At 34.7% G+C, this 26,800-nt stretch overlaps 2 protein-coding genes across 2 annotated transcripts in view; one reads left to right on the forward strand and one right to left on the reverse strand.

Annotated features, from left to right (window-relative positions):
- The window catches only part of LRRN3 (leucine rich repeat neuronal 3), a 35,676-nt gene extending 25,403 nt beyond the window's left edge, over positions 1-10,273 (forward strand). Inside the window, exon 2 of the mRNA XM_021699281.2 lies at positions 7,707-10,273. Coding sequence (XP_021554956.1) covers positions 8,066-10,192 — 2,127 coding nt within the window. The 5' untranslated portion in view covers positions 7,707-8,065 and the 3' untranslated portion in view covers positions 10,193-10,273. The remainder of the gene's footprint in view (positions 1-7,706) is intronic.
- IMMP2L (inner mitochondrial membrane peptidase subunit 2) overlaps positions 1-26,800 on the reverse strand; it is an 867,877-nt gene that overhangs the window by 438,759 nt on the left and 402,318 nt on the right. The gene's annotated exons all lie outside the window — the stretch shown is intronic.

Consider the following 26,800-nt stretch of genomic DNA (forward strand, 5'->3'; position numbering starts at 1 on the left):
TTCTAAATTTTAATGATCCATAACTTGAGGTACAGGAAAGTAAGATGTCCTGTCCACAATTATAAAATCATCTAGTAAACCTGACCCATATTTCATATCACAAAGCAAATTTTCTTCCTATTTTTTTAACAGATAAATACTATAAGATAATATTCATTAAACTATTCTAGTTAGCATTATCTACTTTCTGGAAGTTGACCTACAAATTCAAACAATTAATTAGTTTTGAAAAACTGGAAAATAAATATTTCTCAAGGAAAAACGAATACCCTTTTACAGGAATGCATTTAGTGTAATTCAACACTTTTGGGATATGGAACCTTCAATCAGAATTGAAGAAAGATTGAGTCTTACAACAAAGGAATATAAAGTCAGATAATGGGAAAATAGAATTTAAGTTCCTTACACAAATGAACTTAGCTAGCAATTTGCTATAGAAGAAAAGGAAAAACTGGGCTTTAATGTAGCCATGGCAACTTCCTATCTTCACCAATTTTTGAACTTAAATATCCAAATGTTTCTCTTCTTCAGACTCTGTAGTCTTTATAATACACATAATGAGGTACAGGGAAGAAGGCACGCTTTGTTCTTAAGCTTTAGCATTGTAAAAATTCATCTGAAAGATAGTGGATTTTAAATCTTCTTCCCCCCACGTTTCCAAAGTATACTTCACAGTTGATTTTTTCAATCAGCATCGTGACAGAACACAGAACTTGCCAGGCTGCTTCTGTGAGATGGCCAGAACTAAGCATCTCCTCCTTGGTACATCCACAGAGAAGTGCATATACTTATATTGTGTCAAATCTGTTGTACGGCATCCTTTGCTATCCACACCTTCGATAACTGCGAACTTGTTGAGTAGATACTGCATCTGATTTATTGCTGACTCTCCAGCATCGACAACAGTGCCTGCCAAAATGTAGTTGTTCAATAACGTTTCTTAAGTGATGAAAAACAGATGAAGCTAAGGAAAAAAGAACCTTTTGACCAAGGAAAAGGAAGCTTTTGCCCTAAAAGTTTCCACATATAATTATGTCTAGAAACAATTTCTATTTTTAGATTCAAGAAATATCAAGTTATAATGAGTATCCACAGGCATTAAAAATATTGTAAGATTTGAGAAGTCTTAAAATTTCTTTCTCTCAATATCCTAAACTGTCAAGTTTCATGCTGCTGGCCAGAGTATAATTGTACATATATTGTATATTGTACATACATTGTATGTATACATATATTGTATGTATAATTTGAAACATAAAATGTTTTAGGACTTTGACTCTCCATCAGGCAAAATCTACCTGGGGAAGCCAATAAGAAAAGTGGAAGATACTGTGAAAAAAAATTCAAACAGCACAAAGGGCTGGTTGAACGAAAATTCCACATCTTAAAATGCTTTTAAAACTTTTTTAAAAAGATCTTCTGAGCCACTCCCCCACACAAAAGCCTTAACTGTTAAGTTATATTCTGTCAATGAAAAATAATCTTTAATTTTTAAAGTTTTCACAAATCTTATGAGATTACAAATGAAAGCACAGTGACTGATGCAATAGGCCCTCAGCAAATATTTAGGGAAAGACAAATGAAAGAATAAATGAAAGAGTAGATAAATGGTAAGTTCTAATGAGGGCTGACGTTGAACTTGTAGGACTCATTCGTTCAAGTCATTTAAAAGAAGCTTTACATAATACATTTCTCTGAGAAGTCAGTTTTTATTCCTGGTGACGTGTCATTAACAATATCTTCTGACCTCTTATAATATTCAACTATTTTGCTTTAATATATAATAAAGGTTCAGTTGTGTTTAAAACCAAAAGAAGGTACAAAAAAGGCCTTCTAAAATATTTTGCATTAAAAAAAAAAAAACTGAAAAGCAAATTGTTAATTATGAGTTGTTTCTTAGCTCCTAAGAAGAGGACCATATATATGAATGTTCAGCCAAAAAAAGGGGAATCAGTTAATGATAATGCATACTATGTTAGTAACAATATACACTGTTAGTAACAATAGTTTATATGGCTTATTTACTATATTTTTTTAAAGGTTTTTTATTTATTTGAGAGAGAGAAAGCATGTGCCGTGGGGAGGAGCAGAGGGAGAGGGAGAAGCAGGCTCCCCGCTGAGCAAGGAGCCCGATGCAGGACTCGATCCCAGGACCCCGGGATCATGACCTGAGCTGGAGGCAGACACTTAACCAACTGAGCCACCCAGGTGCCCCAATTATTTACTATATTTTAAGGAAGAAAAGTAGGATACTTTGCCTACATGTTATCTACTTTACATCCACCCATTCATAATATAATATTTATTGAAGACTTATGTTCCAGTCCCTATGCTAGGCTCCAGAGCAAGCAATGGTCCTAAAACTTTCAAAACTCAAATTGAAATACTGATTTTTTTTGAAATACAATTTTCCTACTCTTATTTTAGAAGAAAAAAATTTCCCAGCATATTGATGGAGCATGGGAAATTATGGAAGTATATCAATAATTATGAGATGCAAGTTTTCTAAGCTTGAAAATATTTTTTTTAAAGTTTATTATTTTTTTCAATGCATTCAAGAAGGAAAAGTGGGAGAGGGAAAGATGGGGGAGAGGTAGGATAAAAGTGAGAGGGTCCATGGTATTAAAATTCACAAAAAATGAAAATAGGATTAAATTGGTCAATTTACTTTTAAGGGATATGATTAGCTTAATATTTTTTAAAAGTTTTATACAGATACATATAAAAACAAGTGAAAATCTCTCCTAAAATCAATACCACCATTATAATTATTTAGCTCAAATCCCAAAATGGACAACAGCAGAAACCATTTTCTCAGCAGTAAGTAAAGCTAAAATGTGGCTTTAAAGAACAGCCATGTTTTTAAATCGTTGCCTATAAAGCGAACCGTTTTTCTGTTTTGCTAGTGAATGCTTTGTAGTACAACCGTGATATTTCTACTTTTTAACCATCAGACAATAAGAAAAAAATCTGTAAGAATCTGGGGGTGTATCTGTTTCTCTTTATTCTGTTCCAGCTGTGTTGCTTATTGGTAGTTACTTAGGAAGAAAAAAAAACCATTTTAATCACTATTCCATATGCTATCGTCCAATACAAATTATAGAAAGACACATTGGTGAGTTATTATTTTGCACATATTTGTTTAATGACCCCTACGCTGGAGGTACTGGGCAGGGTACTAAACAACCAATCAAATGTGCTAACATAATCAAATCAAAAGTAAATTGAACACAGACCCTAATAATATAATCTCATAATCTAGGGAGGGAATAATAATCGAATAATCTCATGTCTGATAAGAGGATAATCTAATAATCTAATGTCTAGTAATAATCTAATGTCTGATAATTTTATATTCAGTAAGGGGAAAAAAGAAATATAAAGAAATGATTAAGACACAGATGAGACGTGACCAAGAATGAATCCAGGAAAAGTGTCCAGGCACAGGGGCTTGGGGGCTAAAATTGTGCCTAGGGCCATGAGACTCAAGAGGTCTGGTTCCTGTGATAATACAATTTTTACTAAAACAGTTATGTCAAATTATCATTTCTGATGACTATGGTAATTAAGAACGCTTATCTGACTTATCTTCTGATTCTATGTTCACAAGCAAATTGCAGATACATAATTTGTATTTCAAACTACATTTTTTTTTTTTTAATGAAGCAACAGCATTGATTGACCAGCAGATTCAGGGATTTGTATTCTCCTGACAGTCATATTTCTCATTGTAATGTACTGGCATTTTGGTTTCGTCCCTTGTGAGTTTGGTTAGTGTGAACTGCACACTAGTCACTTATTAGTAGATTGATAAAATTAATTTTCCAAACTTGAAAAGCCAAAGACCAAGGTAATGACAGCTCTGCTGAGAAATACCCTTTTGTTAAAATTATTTCATCTCATCTCTACATATGCATGCAGTGTGGATTATTAGAAAGAGATGCTAAGCCCAAAGACAAAACCTGGGTTCTACTGTCACCCCTCATTTATTAGCTGTGTGACCCCTCATTTATTAGCTGATGGGTCTCAAATACCCTTACATAAAAAAAGGGGGGGATTAAAGTTACCTCTCAGCCAACCCCACAAGGTCATTATTAACATAAAATAAACAACGAATAAGAAAAGGCTTTGAAAACCATAAAGTACTAAGATATAAGATATTATTACTGCCTTACTATATTGCAAACAATCTATGCCAAAGAGTCCCTTAGTGAAAGCATCATAATCATTTCCAAAGACATGAGGGAAAAAATCAATATTACAATGAAGAAAGGCAAAATTTCCACATCTTCCATTGTGCTTCTCATACTGACAATTTATTCCTACAGATCTGGAGAAATAAAATTTGAACTTGCTCACTACTATCACAACTCTCCTTATTTTCAAAAGCTTCCAGAATAAATCTAGTTCAAATGTGGTTTTTCCTGGCATATGGCTATATAAATAATGAAATGAGGTCAGAAAAGAGTTTCTAATTAAACAAAGATATAAATTTAAGAAAAGAGAAGAATAATTTCAAACTCAAAAGTGGTATTATTAGGTTAATGTCCCCCAAAAGAAGGTTTCATCTTAAATATTTCTAATCCTCTGGTTAACATAGGGATATAGGCCTCTCTTTGCCCGACTGGAGGAAGTTGATTTAACTGATTAATTGGCAGAAGTTATGCTTTCTTAGTTCTCAACTGACTGATTTATGGGAACATGCAGAAATATATTTTGTACCTTGTACCTTAGGCTGTTTGTTCACTTTGGGAAGAAAGAGAAAGTAGATTTCTATTTTAGTTGTATTCAGGTATCCTTCCTATGTGCTCCCATATCAGCTGTACAGTGAATTGTAACCATCTGTTTACTTGTGCTTTTCCCTCCAAACTAAAAACTTAAGGAGGGAAGAGAACATGTCCAGGTCTTTTTTATCCTCTAGCTATTAACCCAGTAACTGAAACACAGAAGGTACTCATTAATACTGACTGAATAAATTAAGGAATAAACTGCAGACATAATATTAGATTGACTCTTCTTTAAAGTCTAATGTTCCTTTGGATTATACTCAAGTTTAGTCTTTGGATTTTAGTAATATAGGCAACATGCATTCTGTGTAATAGATTTATGCAAGTTAAAGCAGCTGAATATTGAAATCAGTAAATTAAACAGATTGACTTGCTTAAATTATATGTAGAGAAGATGAACATATACATTTATTAATATAATTCATTTATCCTTTCATTCAAAACATTCCTGCAGAATCTACTACATTCTAATTACCATGCCCAGGAGCTGGGAATGGAAAGGCAGGCAGGCCTCAGGATCTCAAGGAGATGAATAGCTGGTGAGGCAGAGAATCAAGTAAATATTCTGACGGAGGTGTGTGCTAGGGCCATGGGATCACTGTGGAGGGCAGTCAGGTAGAGCGGGAGGGAAGGGCTTATACAGAAGGCTTCACGGAGAGGTGATGCTTGAACTGAGGTTTGACAAAACAGTAGGAGTTAACTCACAACAAAGAACCAGGAATTCCAGGCAGAGAGAAGATGAGGTACCCAGAGCTCTGCTGACAGAGGGAAGGCTGCAGGCAGAGTGGCAGAAGATGAGGACAAACATACAGAAAGAGAAGAGAGACTGCAGATTGTGGAGGGTCCTATGGGCCAAGGATTTATCAGGGATCTTCAGTGAAGAAGGAACTGTATTAGATTCTCTCCTCAAGGGACTCAGAGTCTACTTAAAAGAGATTAGGAATGATAGCCAGAAGGTCCAGTTTAAAATAAAACAACAACAAAAAAGGACTCAGCCATAAAAAAATAATGGAATCTTGCCATTTGCAAACAACATGGATAGACCTAGAAGGTATTGTGCTAAGTGAAGTAAGTCACACAGAGAAAGACAGATATCATATGATTTCACTTATATGTGGAATCCAAAAAGCAGAACAAATGAACAACAAAAAAAACACAAATAGACTCATAGGTACAGAGAATACACTGGTGGTTGCCGGAGGAGAGCGGAGTGGGGACATGGGTGAAATAAGTGAAAGGAATTAAGAGGTATGAACTTCCAGTTATAAAATCAGTAAGTCATAGAGACGAAAAGTACAGCATAAGGAATATAGTCAATAATACTGTAATAACCGAGTATGGCAACAAATGATAACTACACTTATGGTGAGCATTTTGTTATGTATATAACTGTTGAATCACTATTGTTGCATACCTAAAATGAATATAATATTGTATGTCAACTATACATCAATTAAAAATAAAAAATTTTAATTAAAAAGTGGAATTTTAGATCAGCAAACAGATGAAGTAATGAAAAAAGAAAACACTCTTAATTCAAGATAATTAGTAGTTATCTGAACTTCATGATCCAGATTTTAGATAAAATTACAGTCTCAGGGCACCTGGCTGGCTCAGTCAGTAAAGCATGTGACTCCTGATCTTGGGTTTATGAGTTTGAGCCCCACGTTGAGTGCAGAGATTACTTCAAAATAAAACCTTAAAAAAAAAAAATCACATCCCTTAAAGGATGTGAGGAAAATTAGGTGTGACTTTGAGCTGTAAATTTTTTATGAATTTGAAAAACAATTTTTTTTTTTGCTTAAAAAAATGTTTCTCTTTCTCTGTAGAGACTACTTCTCCAAATATATTCATCCCTGTCCTTGAAACACCCATCTTATCTTAGAACGAGTCAACAGTATTTACAAAATGATCATTCAGCAGACCACTATTGCTGGGAGGCAAAAAGCCCCAGAATGAAGAGTCCAGGCTGGCTCCAGCTGTCCTGGACATTTGCAGGAAAAGCTCACCAGCAGTCCAACTGACGGAGTATATATCTAAAAGTAGTGTGGTATTTTAAAATACAGCACATATCAAAACTGCAACTTGATTTTGGATTGCTTATTTTTATGTGATAAAGACATCAGTATCCATTTAAAAGAAGGAATACTTAAGTGCCTGTTTTACTGATGTAATAAAGTTACTTTTTCACTGTTAGTGACTAATGGAATCTAAGTTATTTTCAGGGAAAAATAAAACAGTCAAACATTAATCTGAATTTCAGTAAAGAATGACAATATACAGGCACATCCATGGCAAGTTAGACAATCTCTTCCAAATACTGGAAATTTCAAGTCACTTCACATAAAGGAGACTATGGAAAGAAACGTGAATGAAAATGGGAAATCCAGCTAAATACCACTACTTCTAGTTCATTTCATGAACATGAATTTGTTTCTAAATGTTGTCTCCTGGGAACCTGAGGAACCACAGGCTAAATCATTTGATTTTAACTGAACAGTATTATTTACTTATAAGCATTTAATTTTTCTCCTCTAAGTGAAAAAAGCAAGCCATCATCATTGAAAGGTTTTTCTTCTTTTTCCCTCTGACTAATTGTCAAAGAGAATGACAAATATAATAAACAAAATGACCAGGTATAAACAAGTAAAGATTGGAAATAACAGAAAAATTCTGGAAGCATATTCATTATGTTTAATATAACATCAGTCTTCTAAAGATTCAATTTCTCAGCCTGTCCAATGTGTGGGCCAAGGAGAGTCACAACAAGGACAGAGTCATCAAAACATACTGAATCAACTGTAAACAATATTATATGTAAGATAATCATAGTTAGTTAATGGATATTTAATTATGGTATTTTTTTCCTTTGGACTAATTCTTCTTCTCTTTTTTCTTTTATGTTCCACCGTATTACAGTCAGCATCATGCTGCTATTCCTGCAAGTACTGAACAAGCATGGGATTTGAATATTATACTCTTAAATAAATGAATTGCTCAATTTCCTGTGACCATCTATACATACTCCATCTTCAAAAAGTGTATCAGTATTCTATCATAAAGGAGATAGTGATCTTTTTTCCAATATGCATGACATTTCTGGACAAGACAATTGGGGCACCGGCACTTATATCCATGAAGAAAAACTCTGCGGTTTTATGGCATTCATCATTTGACAAAGGCAACTATTTTCCTTATCAATCAACTCTTACTGAACTTCCTAGCAGTGACTGTGGAATCCTTAAGGGCCCATTAAATTTCTGAAGAAGAAAGCTAAGATGAAGGACATGCCACTCCGAATTCATGTGCTACTTGGCCTCGCTATCACTACACTAGTACAAGCTGTAGATAAAAAAACGGATTGCCCACAATTATGTACATGTGAAATCAGGCCTTGGTTTACACCCAGATCCATTTATATGGAAGCATCTACAGTGGATTGTAATGATCTAGGTCTTTTAAATTTCCCAGCCAGATTGCCTGCTGACACACAGATTCTGCTCCTACAGACTAACAATATTGCAAAAATTGAATACTCCATAGACTTTCCAGTAAACCTCACCGGCCTGGACTTATCTCAAAACAATTTATCTTCAGTCACCAATATTAATGTAAAAAAGATGCCTCAGCTTCTTTCTGTGTATTTAGAGGAAAACAAACTAACTGAGCTGCCTGAAAAATGTCTGTCTGGACTGAGCAACTTACAAGAACTCTATATTAATCACAACTTGCTTTCTACAATTTCACCCGGAGCCTTTATTGGCCTACATAATCTTCTTCGACTTCATCTCAATTCAAATAGATTGCAGATGATCAACAGTAAGTGGTTTGATGCTCTTCCCAATCTGGAGATTCTGATGATTGGGGAAAATCCAATCATCAGAATCAAAGACATGAACTTTAAGCCGCTTATCAATCTCCGCAGCCTGGTTATAGCTGGTATAAACCTCACGGAAATACCAGATAATGCCTTGGTTGGACTTGAAAACTTAGAAAGCATCTCTTTTTATGACAACAGGCTTATTAAAGTGCCCCATGTTGCTCTCCAAAAAGCTATAAACCTCAAATTTTTGGATCTAAATAAAAATCCCATTAATAGAATACGGAGGGGTGATTTCAGCAATATGCTACACTTAAAAGAGTTGGGAATAAATAATATGCCTGAGCTGATTTCCATCGACAGTCTTGCTGTGGATAACCTGCCAGATTTAAGAAAAATAGAAGCTACAAACAACCCACGGTTGTCTTACATTCACCCAAATGCATTTTTCAGACTACCCAAGCTGGAATCACTCATGCTCAACAGCAATGCCCTTAGTGCCCTTTACCATGGTACAATTGAGTCTCTGCCAAACCTCAAGGAGATCAGCATACACAGCAATCCCATCAGGTGTGATTGTGTCATCCGTTGGATTAATATGAACAAAACCAACATTCGATTTATGGAGCCAGACTCACTATTTTGCGTGGACCCACCTGAATTCCAAGGCCAAAATGTTCGGCAGGTGCATTTCAGGGAAATGATGGAAATCTGTCTCCCTCTTATAGCTCCTGAGAGCTTCCCTTCTAATCTGGATTTGGAAGCTGGGAGCTCTGTTTCCTTGCATTGTAGAGCTACTGCAGAGCCACAGCCTGAAATCTACTGGATAACACCTTCTGGCCAAAAACTCTTACCTAATACTCTGAAAGACAAGTTCTACGTCCATTCTGAAGGCACACTAGATATAAGCGACATAACCCCAACAGAAGGGGGTCTGTATACTTGTATAGCAACGAACCTGGTTGGTGCAGACTTGAAGTCTGTTATGATCAAAGTGGATGGTTCTTTTCCCCGGGATAACAATGAATCCTTAAATATTAAAATAAAAGATGTTCAGGCCAATTCAGTTCTGGTGTCTTGGAAAGCAAGTTCTAAAATTCTCAAATCCAGTGTTAAGTGGACAGCCTTTGTCAAGACTGAAAATTCCCATGCTGCCCAAAGTGCTCGAATACCATCTGATGTCAAGGTATATAATCTTACTCATCTGAACCCATCAACTGAGTACAAAATTTGTATTGATATCCCTACCATCTATCAAAAAACCAGAAAACAATGTGTAAATGTCACCACAAAAGGTTTGGACCCTGATCGAAAGGAATATGAAAAGAGTAACACCACAACCTTTATGGCCTGCCTTGCAGGCTTTCTGGGGATTATTGGTGTGGTATGTCTTTTCAGTTGCCTCTCTCAAGACATGAACTGTGATGGTGGACATGGCTATATGAGGAATTACTTACAGAAACCAACCTTCACGTTCAGTGAGCTTTATCCTCCCCTAATCAACCTCTGGGAAATAGGCAAAGAAAAAAGTACAGCATTGGAAGTGAAAGCAACTGTTATAGGTGTGCCAACAAATACGTCCTAAAAACAACTAACTAAACCTACTTCAAAGAAAAGCTTAAGACTGCAGCTGTGCTTGAAAAAAAAAAAAAAAAAAAAACAGAAAAATGTTGCTTTCTAGAAAGAAGTTTAAGCTTCACCAATGCTGCTCCTGACCAAGGGAAATATGTACAAGTTCAGCATTTTAATTAACTGGCTTCAAAGGGTACTGTGGCAACCAAATAAAATAATTCCATTTTCTAGAACTTTCATGTAACTTTTATGTCTGGACTACAGTTAAAGTGGACAAAAACATTTCTGTATTTTTTTTAAGTATATAAGAGTAGTTGAACTGAGCAATACCTCCTCCTGTGTTGTATTACACATATTAGCCACGAGTTTTTGCAGTGACTAGGTAACTTGAATTGACACGTGGTGTAATAAAATGGACAAATTCTGTAGAGTAGACACAGTGAGTATGTGGGCCTCTTTTATAAGAAAAAAATACATTTTGGATTAAAATCAATTGCTTTTGTCTTGTTTTTGTTTCTAAATAAAGAATAATTTCTGGGAAATGTCATCTGACCAGGTATCATTTAAATGACATTTTTTAAAAGTGTTTTTCTATAATGAAATTTGGAATGCTAAGGCACTTTTATTGGGTTCTGTAATTACATTTTTATAATGCACAAAAATGAATTTAGAGCACTTTATCAGTATTGAAAGGCAATAACAACACTCTATTTAACCCTTTATTGACAGAAACAAATCCTCAAGGACATCATGTATTCACTTCAATATTTTCTTAACAAGAAGGTTTTAGAGTAGATTTAATTGGTAAGTACATGTAAATCCAGTATCTGAGGAACTGAAGGTTTTATTTTAATAATTAGTAGTAGCTCAAATGTAAGCTGCTTGCTTTGCAGAAAACATTGCCAATTTTTGGTAGGATTTATGATTTAGGTCTAATGTTCAAATCTCTGTGATTCTGAACACTTAATGTGCTTCACTGCAGTAATAAGCAAATAATCTAATAATTTTCTGTGTTGCAAATCTAACAACCAAACATGTTTCACATGAACCCAAAAGAGGGAGGTTTATATACTTGTATAGCAACTAACCTACTTGGTGATTTGAAGTCTGCTCTGATCAGATTGAATGGTTCTTTTCCTCAGGATAACAATGAATTTTAGAATTTTGGAAGACTAGGATTTTCCAAGATTAGGATTTTAAAATTTTACTTTAAACATACTGGATTATGAGTAGAATAAGTTTAGCAGGTTCAATTTTATAAAATTATCGCTTTTATTTGGTTCACCCCCATATAAAAATGACATAATTTAGATAATCCCAAAATTTAATAAAAATTTGAGAGGAAAGTTTTGTTAATACAAGAAAAAGCTTCTATGACTAATTTAGAGTAAAAGAGGGGCATCTGGGTGGCACAATCGATTGAGCATCTGATTCTTGGTTTCGGCTCAGGTCATGATCTCAGGGTCGTGAGATCAAGCCCCACATTGGCTCCAAAGTCAGTGCAGAGTCTGCTTAAGTTTCTCTCTCCCTCTGCCCCTCCCCACCACACACATGTTCTCCCTCCCTCTTTCTCTCTCTATCCCTATCTCTTTTTCTCTCAAATAAATAAATCTTTAAAAAAAATAGAGTAAAAGAAAAAGATTAAGTGTAGTTCTCTATGACTATATTTAAGACACCTAAAAAACACAACTTAAAAAATGAGAATCAATGAAGTGCCAAAAAACATTACTAATTATTTAAAGAATCTAAAATAGGAAATATAAAGATCTCACTTGGAGAAAATAACCCAAAATCTTTTAGGGTTTTAAGTCATATTTCCAAACAAAAACCTACAGTCCTGCAAAATAAATGTATTTGTGTACAAAAAAAATCATGAAACAATAAAAAAAAAAACCCATCTAAGATAATAAGCCATACCTTTTATAGGCAAATCACTTATCTCTACAAAGCTACAAGGCTTCCATGTTAATTGCTGCTATGCCCGTTCATAATCAAGTGTTTAACTTTTCTTGCAATAGCGTGCTTCATGTTATCAACATGTCACTGGCCTGTAAACATTTCCAGCACTGTAGTCATATCAATTTATTTGTTAATATAGACATTTGCTTTTATGGTAGCCTTGACAGTTTCTAATTAAATCCTGCTGTTTTTGACAATCTGGAAGGTAATTGTTATGAACTCTTTAAAACAAAAGGACAAACTGTGTTAATTTTAACACACCCAAAATATGAAACTTGCTAATTCAGTGTATTTCCCAAACACAAATTTTACAACCTGATGAATCACTATCACACAGAGGCTGACATTAGAATTTATCAGTAAGACATGCTCATACATCATGAGATGTTTCAGCACCACGGACAGAGCTTTTTAAAGCCAGGCCATTTATCAAAAATATAGGCGCTGAAATATGACCTATTAGGAGGCAGGTATTGCATAGGTCAGCAAAAACTTGCTCAGGTATCTTGTATGTTTCTTTTAAACCTATCTGCCTGAAGGACTATAACAAACATAGCATAGAGCTTAAAGTGCATTTCAAGCTACATTTTTCTTAGAGAAATTGTAGCAAATAAGCACTCTGAATAGTCACCTAACAGTGAACACTGAAATGAAGTATTTTTGTTACAGCCGAATAAATACAGATGCTCAAAGCAAATCATGATCCTATTTACTTGCTTAAAATTTAATCTAAATTGCAAGTGAGAGCAAAAAGACACTTGGCTTCAATAACAAGAATGCATTTCATACTCCCTATGTTACCTTCTAAGCCTCACATAAAATTAAGCACTAGTCCAAGTACTCAAAGTATATAACTTACAATTTGGTGATACTATACAGATGCAATGGCAAACCTTCCCTATAAAAAATAGAACTCTAAAGTTTATACCACTGTGAATGTCAACTGATCCTCTCACCTTGTATGGAGAAAAACATTTTTCACAAAAATGACTTTAAAAGAATTATATATTTTCTAATTTATACTATATAATAAAATTCAAATTTTCTGAAAATAAGCATGTCTAGTTGAATACAAATAATGTATAAAAACAATGTGAAGCAAAATGTGTCATTGTCAGCAAAGCCAATCAACAATATGCTGCCAGTTATATGCTATTTTGCCTAGGAAAGAAATGAAATCCATTTATGGTACATATATCTATCTTTTGATACTTGTTTCCTTTCTTAAAATTTTATTCTAATTAGATAAAAAGTTTTTAAGCAAAATTACATATCAGAAAGCATAAGTTTAAAATTATAAATCCTTAGTCTATTTAACTATATTTTCTTTGGTTACTTTCAATAAATATTTACCACATGGCTATTACTCACTGGAAAAACAGAAGTGAACAGGACACATTTTTCACCATTAAGGGGCTTATATTCTACTGGATTACATGCTGGTTATGTATCACTGCTTTCACAAGTATCTGTTAACTATGCTATCTAGAGGATTCTTCCCAGCATCAATCCATACTTTCACAGAAAACAATACTCAAAAAAATCACAGAGATTTTTCTTGCTCTAAAAAGGTCTTACTTATTATATGTTGATATAAGAACTTAATTCAAATCTATTATTGATCTTAACACACACACACTAATACCAGCCTAATGCTATCCTTAAACTGGTTAAATCAAGAGGCATGTCTACTTACTATGAAGGAAAATCTTAAAATTTCATAGATTAGTCTTTTATGTGAAAAATCAGAAGTGATATGTAAGTAACAAATAAAGCCAATAATAAAAACAACTAAAAATTTAAAAATATGTGTTTGCTAAAGAAAGGGAGAATTCCAATGAAATATCCTCACATCTATCGCCAAGTATCAGAAAAAAAAAAAAATCTCATTGTATATGTCACTATTAAACAACATCTTCAGCTTCATCCCAGTGTTGACAGTCTAGGAGATAGGGAATAATGAACAGTGATTAAATTGTGGCTACATTTTCTTTGATCCAATCTCAATCTCTCCCTCTCTCCCTTTCACTTCCTCCCTCTCCCCACTCCTTCCCATAACAAATTATAACAAATAAGTAAAAGTTTTTTTAAAGTGTATATTTGCCAGATATGTTTACTATATTGAACATCCCAAATGGTCATAAACTACCATGATATTCTCCTCTACCACCTTCTCAGATGGTAATATTCTCACCCTTAGTTCTACAACCCGTACTTTATATCATTTTACCCTGACTAATGCATTCCTAACTAGGTCGTTGCTTGGGATCATGGCAATATTGCAGTGGAATGAAAGAACCATGCCTAGAATCAAAATGCTACAATCAGCACCATGGAGCTCAGGAAAAAGAAACTAATTGGGGTTTCAATACAATAGGGGCTGCTTTTGTGTGTTCATTTGTAAAGTGAGGACTCTATCTATTATTAAGGGTGACCACTACTTTGATTTATCTTATTCCTCTGAAGCAAATGAAAAATAAAAACACTATTTATACACAGGAATAAAATGACAAAATCGGAGTTCATTCTGAAAGTCATAATACATATAACCAATCCTAAGAAAAATAATTAAAAGATCAATGTTTTAAAAAGAATATTCCAGTGAAATATAGATTATTTCCAAAATCTGGCTTAAACATTTTATTAATGACATCACAGAGCTGTTCTTGAATTGACTAGTAAGCATTCAGTATGCTCAGGTAAGAAGATCATATGAAATAGAACACAATTCCTTTTTATTCCTAGTGAAAATAGACAAGCCCAGAGATTTGAATTTACTATTCTGGTTCACTTTACATGCACATCAGAGGGCTCTTAAAGCTATGTTTGAAATAAGCCATATAGTTAATACCAACTAAGGGGTTAGATACATCAGAGATATATCAATACAACTTTCTCTTAAGAGAACTGAGGTATTCAAATAAGTAATAAATTCAAATATCATATATGATTTCAAAATTATTGTAGAGTGGCCCAAAGTAACAAAGCATAATACAGAGAGTTATGGTTGGCCTTTCAGGAGAGTGAACTATAATGGAATTTGAAGACCTCATGGTACTTTCTGTGCTTATATTTGTCTTTTCTGACTCTAATATATCATCAAAAAACTAATAGTACTACGTGACCAATGTAAGGATAATCCAGTTTCTCATTAAAACATATGGTTCAGTGTCTGAAGTTATTGATTCAAAATCCAATTGCAATATCCACTTATAATGTTTACTAGCCACTGGACAAATAATAGAGTAAGCTTGGGACACAAATTGACCATCCTAATCCTAGCATTGAGAGAATGAAAGTATTAAAAAAAACAAACAACAACAACAAAAAAAAACCTCCCTGTCATTTGTGGTACCAGACTCAGGGCTGGTAAAGAGAAACAGTTCTTAAACCAGGAGAGTTACCAATATTAAAGCAATATGGTCAAACACACCACAGGAGTTCTTCAAAAGATACTTTATAAAGATGAAATGTATTATTAGAATTCAGATCAAAGTCAGGCACCTCTGGTAAACATTCTTTTCATAATAGTTGCAGACACAAGTCACATACTCAATGAAGAACATAAAAACATGTCTCCAAAAGAACTTTAAGCCTTCTAGGATTCCCTTCCCTGTTTACGAGTGAGTTAATCAATAAACCAACATTCCAGTATATAATTTTCATATTAAATTATTTATTTTATCAGAGCTTAAAAGACATTTACAAACAATGCATCAATTTATATAATTACGTGATTTTAACTACCCAATTCAAACCATTGAGCTTAAAAATAAAAATCCTTCAAATGATGGATATGATACAGAAAAGGTATAAACATAGAAGGAAAGAAAACATTCATTTCTTTCTACTAATGAAATCTTTATCTATAAAAATATATAAGAATTAATAGATTGCACTGAAAAAAGGAACAACACCAAAACAATTGTGTGAGGGTAAGGGTAGTTAGGTTTTCTGTCCAATGGATTATGTGTGTCTTCAGTTCAGGCTCAGTCCTGAAGTGACAATATGATGCTTGCGATATTTTCCCGGCACACAAAATGCATAGCAATTAATAAATACATTATGAGCATATTATCATATTTGAATAAATATGTATTAATATATACTCGAGTAGCAAGATAAAAATTAGGAAGAAGAGAAACATTTACTAAATCCTGAGCATATGCCCAACTAACAATTTGCTATGGTCTTAAGAAATCCACTCCAGATCTAAAGGAGAAGGGGTGTGGGAAATTGAACATTTACCATCTTAGTATGTCAGGCATACTGATGAATGTGCTTACTCCCTCTCTCTCTCTTTATGTATATATATGAATATGTATGTGTATATATATTTATACACACATATTTTTAATTAATTCAATTTTCATGAAATTGCCAGGAGTATAGTATTCACATTCCCATTTCATAGATCAGTCTCAGAGAAGTTAAGTAATTTTCTGTCCCAAGACAACAATAATAATAAAAACAGAGCAAAAAACCAAAAGATACAACATCATGAGAAATAATAACAATCAGGTACTTTTTTAAGCATGCATAACCCACAAAAAATAACTAAGGGGTAATATTTTGGGGGAGGGAACAATTCACCAACAATATGCCAGATTTATTAATTGTGCCTATTATTTTCTATCTATCTCCATCAACATGTTTCTTTATAATATCCTTATCTCAGTTTGCATGAGGAATTGGAGATAAAGCACCAGTATTTGTCAACTTCCAGTTATTACTTGCTAAAAACCGAACAGTGAGTACTAGTTTATCAACAACAAAAACCCGCACATATTCTTACAAATAAAACTTTTAAAATAAGTATATTCACTAAGTACTCACTGGGTGCAAAGCACCTCTAGGGACTTTTAAAAGACTTTTCTGTGATTATTTCCATGCATCCATTTCACAGTCCCAATGTATAAAGCTTTTGTTTTTCAATCCCATCACAGAAAAATACAAAATGGTCAATGACCTGTTTAATTTGCTTTCTGACTCCCAGATTATAATATCATACACAGTAACTCCGACCTTAGAAGGAGAATCCTGCTTAAAAAGTAAGAATTGAGGGCGCCTGAGTGGTTCAGTTGGTGGAGTGTCTGCCTGATCAGAGTCCCGCATCAGGCTCCTTGCTCAGCGGGGAGTCTGCTTCTCCCTCTACTGCTCCCCACCCCCATGATCTCTCTCTCTCTCAAATAAATAAATACAATCTTAAAAAAAAAAAAAAAGGTAAGGACTGAGGGGGAGTAATAGAGCACCACCATCACCATCTTAGAGAGTCAGCAGTCAGTGTGCTCTGACAGAGTTGATCTTTGTTGGATCACTTGTCTTGTGTTATAAATCTTGGCTTCTGAGGAGTTCCAATTTATGAAATGGAATTTGTGAATTGGTTTTGAGGAGTTCTAATAAATGAATTTTGTTCTAGGAGAACTAAATCATTTAATAGAGGTTAGATGACACGGATAATGGTTGATAAATGGGGTAACAAAAATATTAAATAAAAACTTAACACCATCAAACTTATCCGTGATTAAAACCCACAGATGCCCATCTAGGAAGTTCATCATCTATACTTCCCAGCAGAAGAAGCAAGGTGGTTCAGTAAAACAAACACTTCCACAGGTTAATGAACTTGTATAAAATTAAACTGGCATGCAAAAATAGTTTCATGTGTAAAGAAGTTTTTCAGTATTCAGTGAATACTAAATTTTGCTTGCAAATATTTGAAAGTCACTATGCTAAACCATGTTCTAATTCCAAATGATATGCCCCCACTTTGGCTATTTTGTAATGAATCATTGGTTTGGTAGAACCCCTTCTGAGGAATGAGATTTGGAAAATAACAGCAGCAAAATTTTTAAGCAGAAAAGCAAGAAGTGGCCCATGTTTTCATTCATATATGAATCTTATCCATGCATTCTTCATTTAGTGAGGATCTACTAAGTGCTAGCCACAATATTAACTACTAGAGAATCTATGACTGTGATAGACAAATTCCTTGACATGATAATATTTATCATCTACAGGCAGGTAACAACAAATGAATCTAGTAATTGCAATACAGGTTAATAAAAATATGGTAGGCATGGGGATAGCTTACACATATTTGGGGATACATGTTATTATAAGGGGGCCCAGAAAGGGTTCTAACAACTCAGACTATCTTTACACAAATTCTCAATTAATGAGCAGAGAAATGCAGAGAGCAGGCTAGGGGCAGTGTGAAAGTGACAATATGCAGAAGAATTTGAATAGCATCAGGGTACTTCAGAACTGAAAGTTCTACAGAAGGAAATAGCTGGAGCTGGTCTTCAGAAAGAAAGATGGAAAGATGGGTAAAAAAATCAAACTTAATTTGTTGCTAACAAATAGTTTGGTGGACACTGATATCCAAGGGAAAATCACAAGGTCAAATTTAAAACACTAGGACTAATTGATAAGGCTACAAATACTAGTTATCCATCTTTCATCCTGTCTGCCTCTGTAGCCATGCCCATGCTATCACTAGTCCTCCATAGCTGAAAATATGAGAACTGGGAAATGAAAAAGGAAATGGATATAAGCACACTTTATACACTACCCTCTCAGGCAGGCCTTCCCTAATCTGAAACACACAAACAGTCAACACCCTCACAAGCATACACTCGGGTGCATACTCTTCATTACAGGATTAGCAGAGTCCATTATTTGCAAGTTATTCTCATTTCAGATTTTTTAAAATACATCTCCCACGAAACCAACAGAGGACCAAAAATGTTACTGCAGCTCTCCACTCTCTCCCCAAAAGGCAGGTAAATGAAAGAGACTGTAGGTATTTTGAGAAGTTTTATACATAAAAACCCAAATATGATATAAAATTAAAGTCTATGTCACATATTCGTGAAATTTCTGAAAGAGAAATACAATTGGCAATGAAAATGGAACTAGATCAGTCTTAAATTCAAAGACATAGACTTTAATAAGTATGAGTATAAAAATAGACATAGGAAAACCAGGGGGGAAAAATAGTGTATCTCATTTATTTGGACCATGTTTTCTGCAAGACCAGACACAGTTCTAAAGAGATCTCACAGGTATCACTTTCCTCAGATAATAGAAAAAAATTGTCCTGTCTTGTATGTTTCTAAGTAAGACCCTGAACTCCAAATAACTTAAAACAGGAAAGACTATTTGTAGAAATATTGACTCACACAAATCGGACACTCATTCTAGATTTTCTCTACTTTCTCACCACTGTACTCTCTGAAGAAGAAAGGTTTTATCAAATTGTCTAATATAAGTACAATATAGGTTTTCAGAGTAAAGAAGTACATTGAAGCACAATAATTTAAGGTTCGATTTTGAAGATGTACTTAAAAATTAACAGAGGAGATATGCATTAAAAGACATAATAAACATAACAGAACATAATATAAGAGATAAACATTAGCATAAACATTTGTAGATACTCCTGCTATTAAATTTTCTCAGAAGTGTTTTTGAGAGAAATGTGATACATAGACTATTAAATTAGTTATTTTTCAATTCTTCAATATCTTGTTTGAATATGTTGGAGATTTTCACCTGAAACCATAGGGGCAATTCCAAACAGAAAATAAATTGGGTAAAAGCACATCTACGTTCCCAAGATATTTAAAATGCCAGTGTCTGAGTATGCCCAGAGAGATTGCTATAGGATCCTGCTGCAGCTGCTAATTTGTAGAGAAGAAGCCAACTCACATGGCAGATGTATCTGTTTCTAGTACCTGTTTCAGATACTAGGGCCAGGGAGCTTTTAGACGAAATGACTACTAAATAAGTATAATGACAGAGTGGTCTTTATTTTTTGATAAGAGTAACTCTCCCCCAGGACTAGCCTCGGTAGTCAGGTCTACTGTTTTTCAGAGTGAATACTTAAAACACCAGGTAAGAATATGTATGTCATATTCAACCTGTCATGCCATTCTTGAAACCACAATTTAAGTTTGAACTTCACAGAAGCCAGAAGATATAAAATACTAGAAAGTCTGAGATTAGTAGCCCTAGGCTTTGGAACCAAAGTGAAAATCTTAAACTTATAAGGATGTTATAAAATTTTACTGATTACACATCTGTAAAGTACGTCTGAAGGTATAAGACATTTTCATACACGTTATAGCTGGCATTTGAATATATTACCCATAACTACTCTGTGATGTCAGAAAAATTATGCTAACCTACCTTGATGAATTATTGGTCATGAGGAAGGAGGTATCAAATAAAATTATCATCAAATTTTCAAACCCGCTGAATCTTTCCACTGCTCCAAAGTGAGCACTATCAAATATCTATGGATGCCTTTCCCAGTAGCAACAGGCTTATCAATAAAGATAAGCTGTATTGAGAAAAGACAACCCTATGATCTTTAAATAATCTGGCTTCAGAAAGGAGCTTTTATATTAAAGCTCTGCTAAAGTTCTCCTTGACTTAAAATCCCAAGCTTATCACCAGGATGTCACATTATTCTTTTAAAATATAATATTTTTAAAACATAATTGCATATTATCTTAACATATTTTATAATACATAATTATATAATATCAAGAAACTACAGAAAAGAGAGCCTCACATTCTCCATGTCTGTCATATACTTGTAAAAGCCTGCCATTTTGCCTTCCACAGTCTGTATTAAGTGACTCTACAACCTTCACTCTTAGTCCAGGCTAGAGCTGCCCAGACTTTAAAAGTGGCAAAGATGTCCAATCTCAGAATGAAAGAAGACTTCAGTGCTCACCCCATCACTTCACCAAGCCTCCAGGTCCCCCAGCAACACGGTTAACAGATGTTACCATCCTCTACTAGATCAGTCCCTTATAGGTCAGCCTATTACATTTTTCAAAACTCTGAGAGTAAACAGATTGTTCCTCTCATGTTAAACTGAGCATTTCCTTCTTTCTAATCCACACCAGTTTTATTTTAGGAAACAAAAAGAGAAAAGAATACATGTAATGTATGTACCACAGGGCAACCCTACAATTCCACTATGACATCATGCCCCTATGTCTTTGCTCCACACTGAAGAAATCCATGTCCTTAACGTAATTCAGGTCACTCTTCTCTGGAAATGATCCAAGTCATTAAAGTCTCAAAATATAGGCCTAGAAAGAGAATGTAACCCTCCAGGTGTGCTAAACTCTTAATCTCTTTATTTGGTTGGGGAGCAATGTTAATCAAATTCTTTCACTATTTTCTTTTCTTTTTTTAAAAAGATTTTATTTATTTATTTAACAGAGAGAGACACAGCGAGAGAGGGAACACAAGCCGGGGGAGTGGGAGAGGGAGAGGCAGGTTTCCCGCATAGCAGGGAGCCCGACGCGGGGCTCGATCCCAGAACCCTGGGATCATGACCTGAGCTGAAGGCAGACGCTTAATGACTGAGCCACCCAGGCGCCCCTCTTTCACTATTTTCAAGTGAAAAGCCAACTCTAGGCAGACGAGGTTCATTATACTTGATGCCAAATCTTGTGGTTAGCAACATAACCAATATCATCATCACCAGGACTTAATAAATGCTAAGTCCTAGAATACATATAAATTCCTTTAACCTCTATGAGGAAGATTCTAACAATAGTATATTTTATATTACAGGTGAGAAATTTTAGGTTTAGAAAGTTTAAGTAACTTACCAAAACTTCACAAGTTAGTTTTTATGGGCCGTGATGAAAGGGATTTGGACTCTATATGAAAGTAAATTGATTGGTTGTTAGCTTACTGAAACCTACAGTAAACCTTGGGATTTATCATATGAACGAATATGACCTCTTAGGTAAAGGTCATTCAGCAGGCAGTAGGAATGGGTCTTAGGGCAACTTAATTAGCCTCAGAAGTTATCATTACAGCAGAGAATTAAGAATCTCCACAGTTAGCAATCATATTTCCTTGATTGTATGCTTTCAAAAGTAAAGTCTGACTCAAACTAAGAACAAGAAAAGATAAGCAGAGCAATCTTTGACACCACAATCATTAGAGAAATCCATACAGCTACAAGGCTTTCAGTAACAACCAGAAAGACAACCCCAGCTACTCAAAAAGAAAACTAATAAAAGGTGTTCCCATATATCCTGGTTATTTTATAATTTAACTTAATGACAGTAGTCAATCCTCTCCATGAGTTAATAAGATGCCAAGTAGAGAGTATAGATTAGAATAACTAAAGCTTGTTTTCATTTAGCTACTTGGCTTCTGAACTTGTTTTAAACTGTACACCACATTCAAATAAATATGATTGCAACACACACACACACAATTTAAGTTTCATGAAAAAGAATTTTATCCTACTCTGGGCAATGTAAACTGATAATATCTATTCTATTCTAGTTTTTTTTTTTTTAATGCTGGATGATCTATTAATTGATTTCATTAACTACTAGTAAGTCAGAATATGCAATTTGGAAAACACTGAGCACCTACTAGTACACCCACAGTCAGAAAGAAAGTGCGAGGGGTGCCTGGGTGGCTCAGTCGGTTAAGCGACTGACTTCGGCTCAGGTCATGATCCCAGGGTACTGTGATCGAGCCCCGCATCGGGCTCCCTGCTCAGCGGAGAGCCTGCTTCTCCCTCTCCCTCTGTCTGACGCTCTGCCTACTTGTGCCCTCTCTCTCTCTCTGTTAAAATGTTTAAAAAAAAAAAAAGAAAGAAAGAAAGAAAGAAAGAAAGCGTGAGTCAAGAAATGACTACGGAAGTGCCATTTCGCTCCTCACTTTTGTCCGCATCAGTTCAAAGCTTAATACTGTTTCTCTTCACTCCAGGAGAAAAAGGGAAAGTAAAAGAGAAGAAAAGATGACAATAGCAAGTGCTAAAATGGTCCTACGTGAAGGAATAGAAGAAGGTGAGCATGTCACGTACACACTGAGGCTTGGGAGAGTTGCATAATGTGCCCAAAAGGAAGGGTTGGGACCAAAACCCTAATCTGTATGACTCCAAAGTTCTTAATTTTTCAGAGGTTAGAGAATGGACTACAGGAATACAATTAATATCTCTAAAATGCATCTATCTAAATAGATACCATACTAAAAACCTCTCAAAGGAGAGAAAAAAAACCTTAAAATAATTAAATCAGTAAATTTTCAGATAAACTCCTTATAGATTTCTAAGCAAGAACATCCACTAGTAGATTCCATGGCTTTCAACTAGGAATGTTTTCCTGAGTTTCATTTAAAGAAAGGAGCAGTGAATAAGCTGCCATAAGAAAGTAACTCACAGCCTTCTTCCCTGTGTCTCTGTGCCTCTGTCCCCAAATCTCCCTCTGCTCTCTCTTACAAAGGCACCCGTCATTGGACTAATTCTAGTATGACCTCAAAAAAAAACACAAAAAACAAAAAACAAATAACAAAAAAAAAAAAAACCCTGCAAAGACACTACTTTCAAAATAAGGTCACATTCACAGGTACTGGGGTTAGGACTTGACTGTGTCTTTTCTGGGGACACAATTCAACCCACTACCAGAAGAAAGAAATGCATAAATCTAGGATGTCAACTATAGTGTTCTAGTCAACTTGGAATATTGTGAAGATACGGTGGCTCAGTTCAAGTTCTAGTAGCAGCAGAGTATGGGTGGAACAGTGTCCAACTCCCTCCAACTCAGTTCTTTGATAATATTTATAATGGTATAACAGAAATGCAAACAAACATACAGTAAAATTAATTTTCAAGAAGAATTCATTCTATATTCAATTTATACTAATTATCATTCTGGAAGAGCCATTTAGATGCCTTAGGAAAAAAATTTTTTTTCTGTTTGAAGTTAAGAATTTCTTTTTTTTTTTTAAGATTTTATTTATTTATTTGAGAGAGAGAGAGAGATGATGAGAGGGGGGAGGGTCAGAGGGAGAAGCAGACTCCCCGCTGAGCAGGGAGCCCAATGCGGGACTCGATCCTAGGAGTCCAGGATCATGACCTGAGCCAAAGGCAGTCGCTTAACCAACTGAGCCACCCAGGCGCCCTGAAGTTAAGAATTTCTTAATCAGTGTTTATTTAGTTGCTTTTGATTCATTTCACCATTTCCTAATCATTGCAAAAAAAGATGTTAAGCCAAAATTACAATTTTCCATTATGCAAAACAAAACTTACACAGAACACTGGCATATTGCTTTATATACTTAAGAAGATCAATTTTTTCTATTTCACACTTTCAGACCACATTGCTTAAAGTAAGAAAAGGCAAATGTAATCAAGCTTGATAAGCCAAGAAGCCAAGCAAATGATAGGAAAAAAAATAATTTGATTTGAAGGGTAAAGACATTAAGTTACCACCTCAATGCTATGAATGATAAAAAGCAGAGAGTCAAAAGCAGTTCAGTTTTCTTAAAACCAAGTCCTATTTCAACAGTTTTACCAAAGAACAGAAATCAGTGTTGAATTTTTTTGTGAGCTTTAATACGAATAAGTTAAGAAATTATACTTAAAATAAAATCTCACTTCGAAATACAGTTGGAATACAGATGGATTCACTACACTTTTGTATAAAGCTACTTAAAATACAAAAAGTTATCTCATTCATTCTTTTCAGTATATTTGGTGGATGTGGATAATGTCATCTTGCCTAGAGTAAGTAATCTCAATGTCTTTGTTCTACTGGAGGAAACAAGATCCCTCCAGCTAAAGGTTTTCCTCTGCTTTTGTCTGTTCAGCAGTAGCACAACTAGGGTGACAGTCTCATAAAGAAAAAAAGTGAAGGCACTCAGTCTGTCCAACGAGTTGGCATCTTTCCAGGACAGGTACTTTTGTGCCTTATACTAACTCCTGGGGCCAAAGGACCAAAGTAAGCAGGAAACACTGTGCCTTTCTCTTTAGTTGTGGTAGCTACTTTTTATGACACAGGCAATGTAATTCATTGTTTCTTATTTAACTGCTTAACCCATCTTAAATTTTAATAGCCATCCACAAACAAACAAACAGCATAACTTGTTCCAAGTTAGGTGTAATTTACAGATACAACCCTGCAAAATGACTTACGATAAATTAAAACAGTCCTTTGAGAAAAGTGGAACACAGCTAAAAAAGATTAGAGATAAGGTTCTACCAACATATACTCCTCTTGTTTTTTAATTCATCTCAAGTCATATTCCATTCTTACAAACGGAAAAGTATAGTTAGTTGCTTTGCCAATGAAGAATGCCAAAAATTTTGCGGTCACTTGCCTGAAATAGCCTAGCATTTGTGCATCTTCAAATAATATAACTTACTTGTAAAACCCTTTAAGGCAAAAGAGAACTGTCTGCATCTATATTCTAGGGGAAAAAATATTGAACATAATGATCCATTCAAATACCATAAATACAGCAGAAAAAAACACTGCTAAATATTTTTTAGTTAACATGATTTTTAAAAAATTGTCACTACTGATCCCTTTCTTTAAAATTCTTTATAGCTATTGTGACAATAAATAAGCAAATGAATGAATACTATGTCCATCTGATGCCAAGTTTTTCAGCAACAGATAAGCCAAAGATAAACCTGAAATTTTTATCTTTGCCCTATTTACATTGTACATTGAAGAAAAGTTGTTGGAACTGAGCTAATAAAAGACTAAATGAAAACACAATTTTACTGCTTAGGATTCTCAGTGGCACCATTACCCAGAGGCAAAAATCTTAAATGATTCTATGAACAGGTAATAAACTAGAACAATGGCCAGAGACTAAGAAATTAAAATGTTAGAAGCTTCAGGATATACAAAGATGGACCAGATATGCACCTTCCCTGCAAGGGTTTAGAGAATTCTGTATGGTGGGGAAAACTATGCAGAAGGAAAGAGAGATAAGGAGGAATACTGGAGCAATTAAGTAGCTTCCAGATATATTTTGTGAAAATTCCAGATAATAGTAATTAACCTGATCCTGATATGCAAGTTAATTATCTCCCCTATCTAGAAAGTAGTTCTTTTTATAACAGAAGACACATAAAATTGTCTTCTGTTAGAACAAAAATAGCAATAACTCTCCATTTTCTAAAATAGAAAAAAATACATTTTGCTTTGAATTAAAAACCTATTTTGAGCTAGGAAAAGAAAACACCTATCAAGATGTATTTCACCTGCTGAAAATATGCTTCACCTCACAATTCCCCGGTCAGGGGGAGTGGGGGGAATTAGGATAATTCTTTCCCTGATAAGATCACCTTATGCTATTGGCATCACCACTTCTTCAAAAACTGAGACTCTAATTTTATTTCTACAGTGTCTCACCTATGAAACCCCAGTTACAATTACATTTCAATTCCTAATTATGTTGTTTTCTTAGAGTACAATGAACAGGAGTGGGGGGAGAAAGGGGGTGGGGAGCAGAAAAGAAAGAGAGACACAAACAGAGCAAATCAATCCCAAAAAATTCAGATACAAGAGACTAAAAGGCAAGATAAGAAAAAAGATACAAACAGAATTGGAGCAAGAGAAAGAGGCGGAGAGAGACAGACTGAGATTCAGGGAAATTGAAGAGGACAAAGCTCCGTGTCCACTTGAATGAAGTGATAGCTTATTTGCTCTCCCCTAATGTTAGTCTGTGTCTATTATCACCTGTTCTCTACTGCCCTTTAAAAATTGGTTGGCAAAGACTTGGCTAATATGAACGTTTTGGACAGGATCATGTATTCCTGAGCCCAGGTGAATCAATACTAGATATTTTCTGCTCGCACATTCAACCTGTAGTGTTT

Source organism: Neomonachus schauinslandi, chromosome 12, assembly GCF_002201575.2.
Source record: "Neomonachus schauinslandi chromosome 12, ASM220157v2, whole genome shotgun sequence".
NCBI classification, from domain to species: Eukaryota; Metazoa; Chordata; class Mammalia; order Carnivora; family Phocidae; genus Neomonachus; species Neomonachus schauinslandi.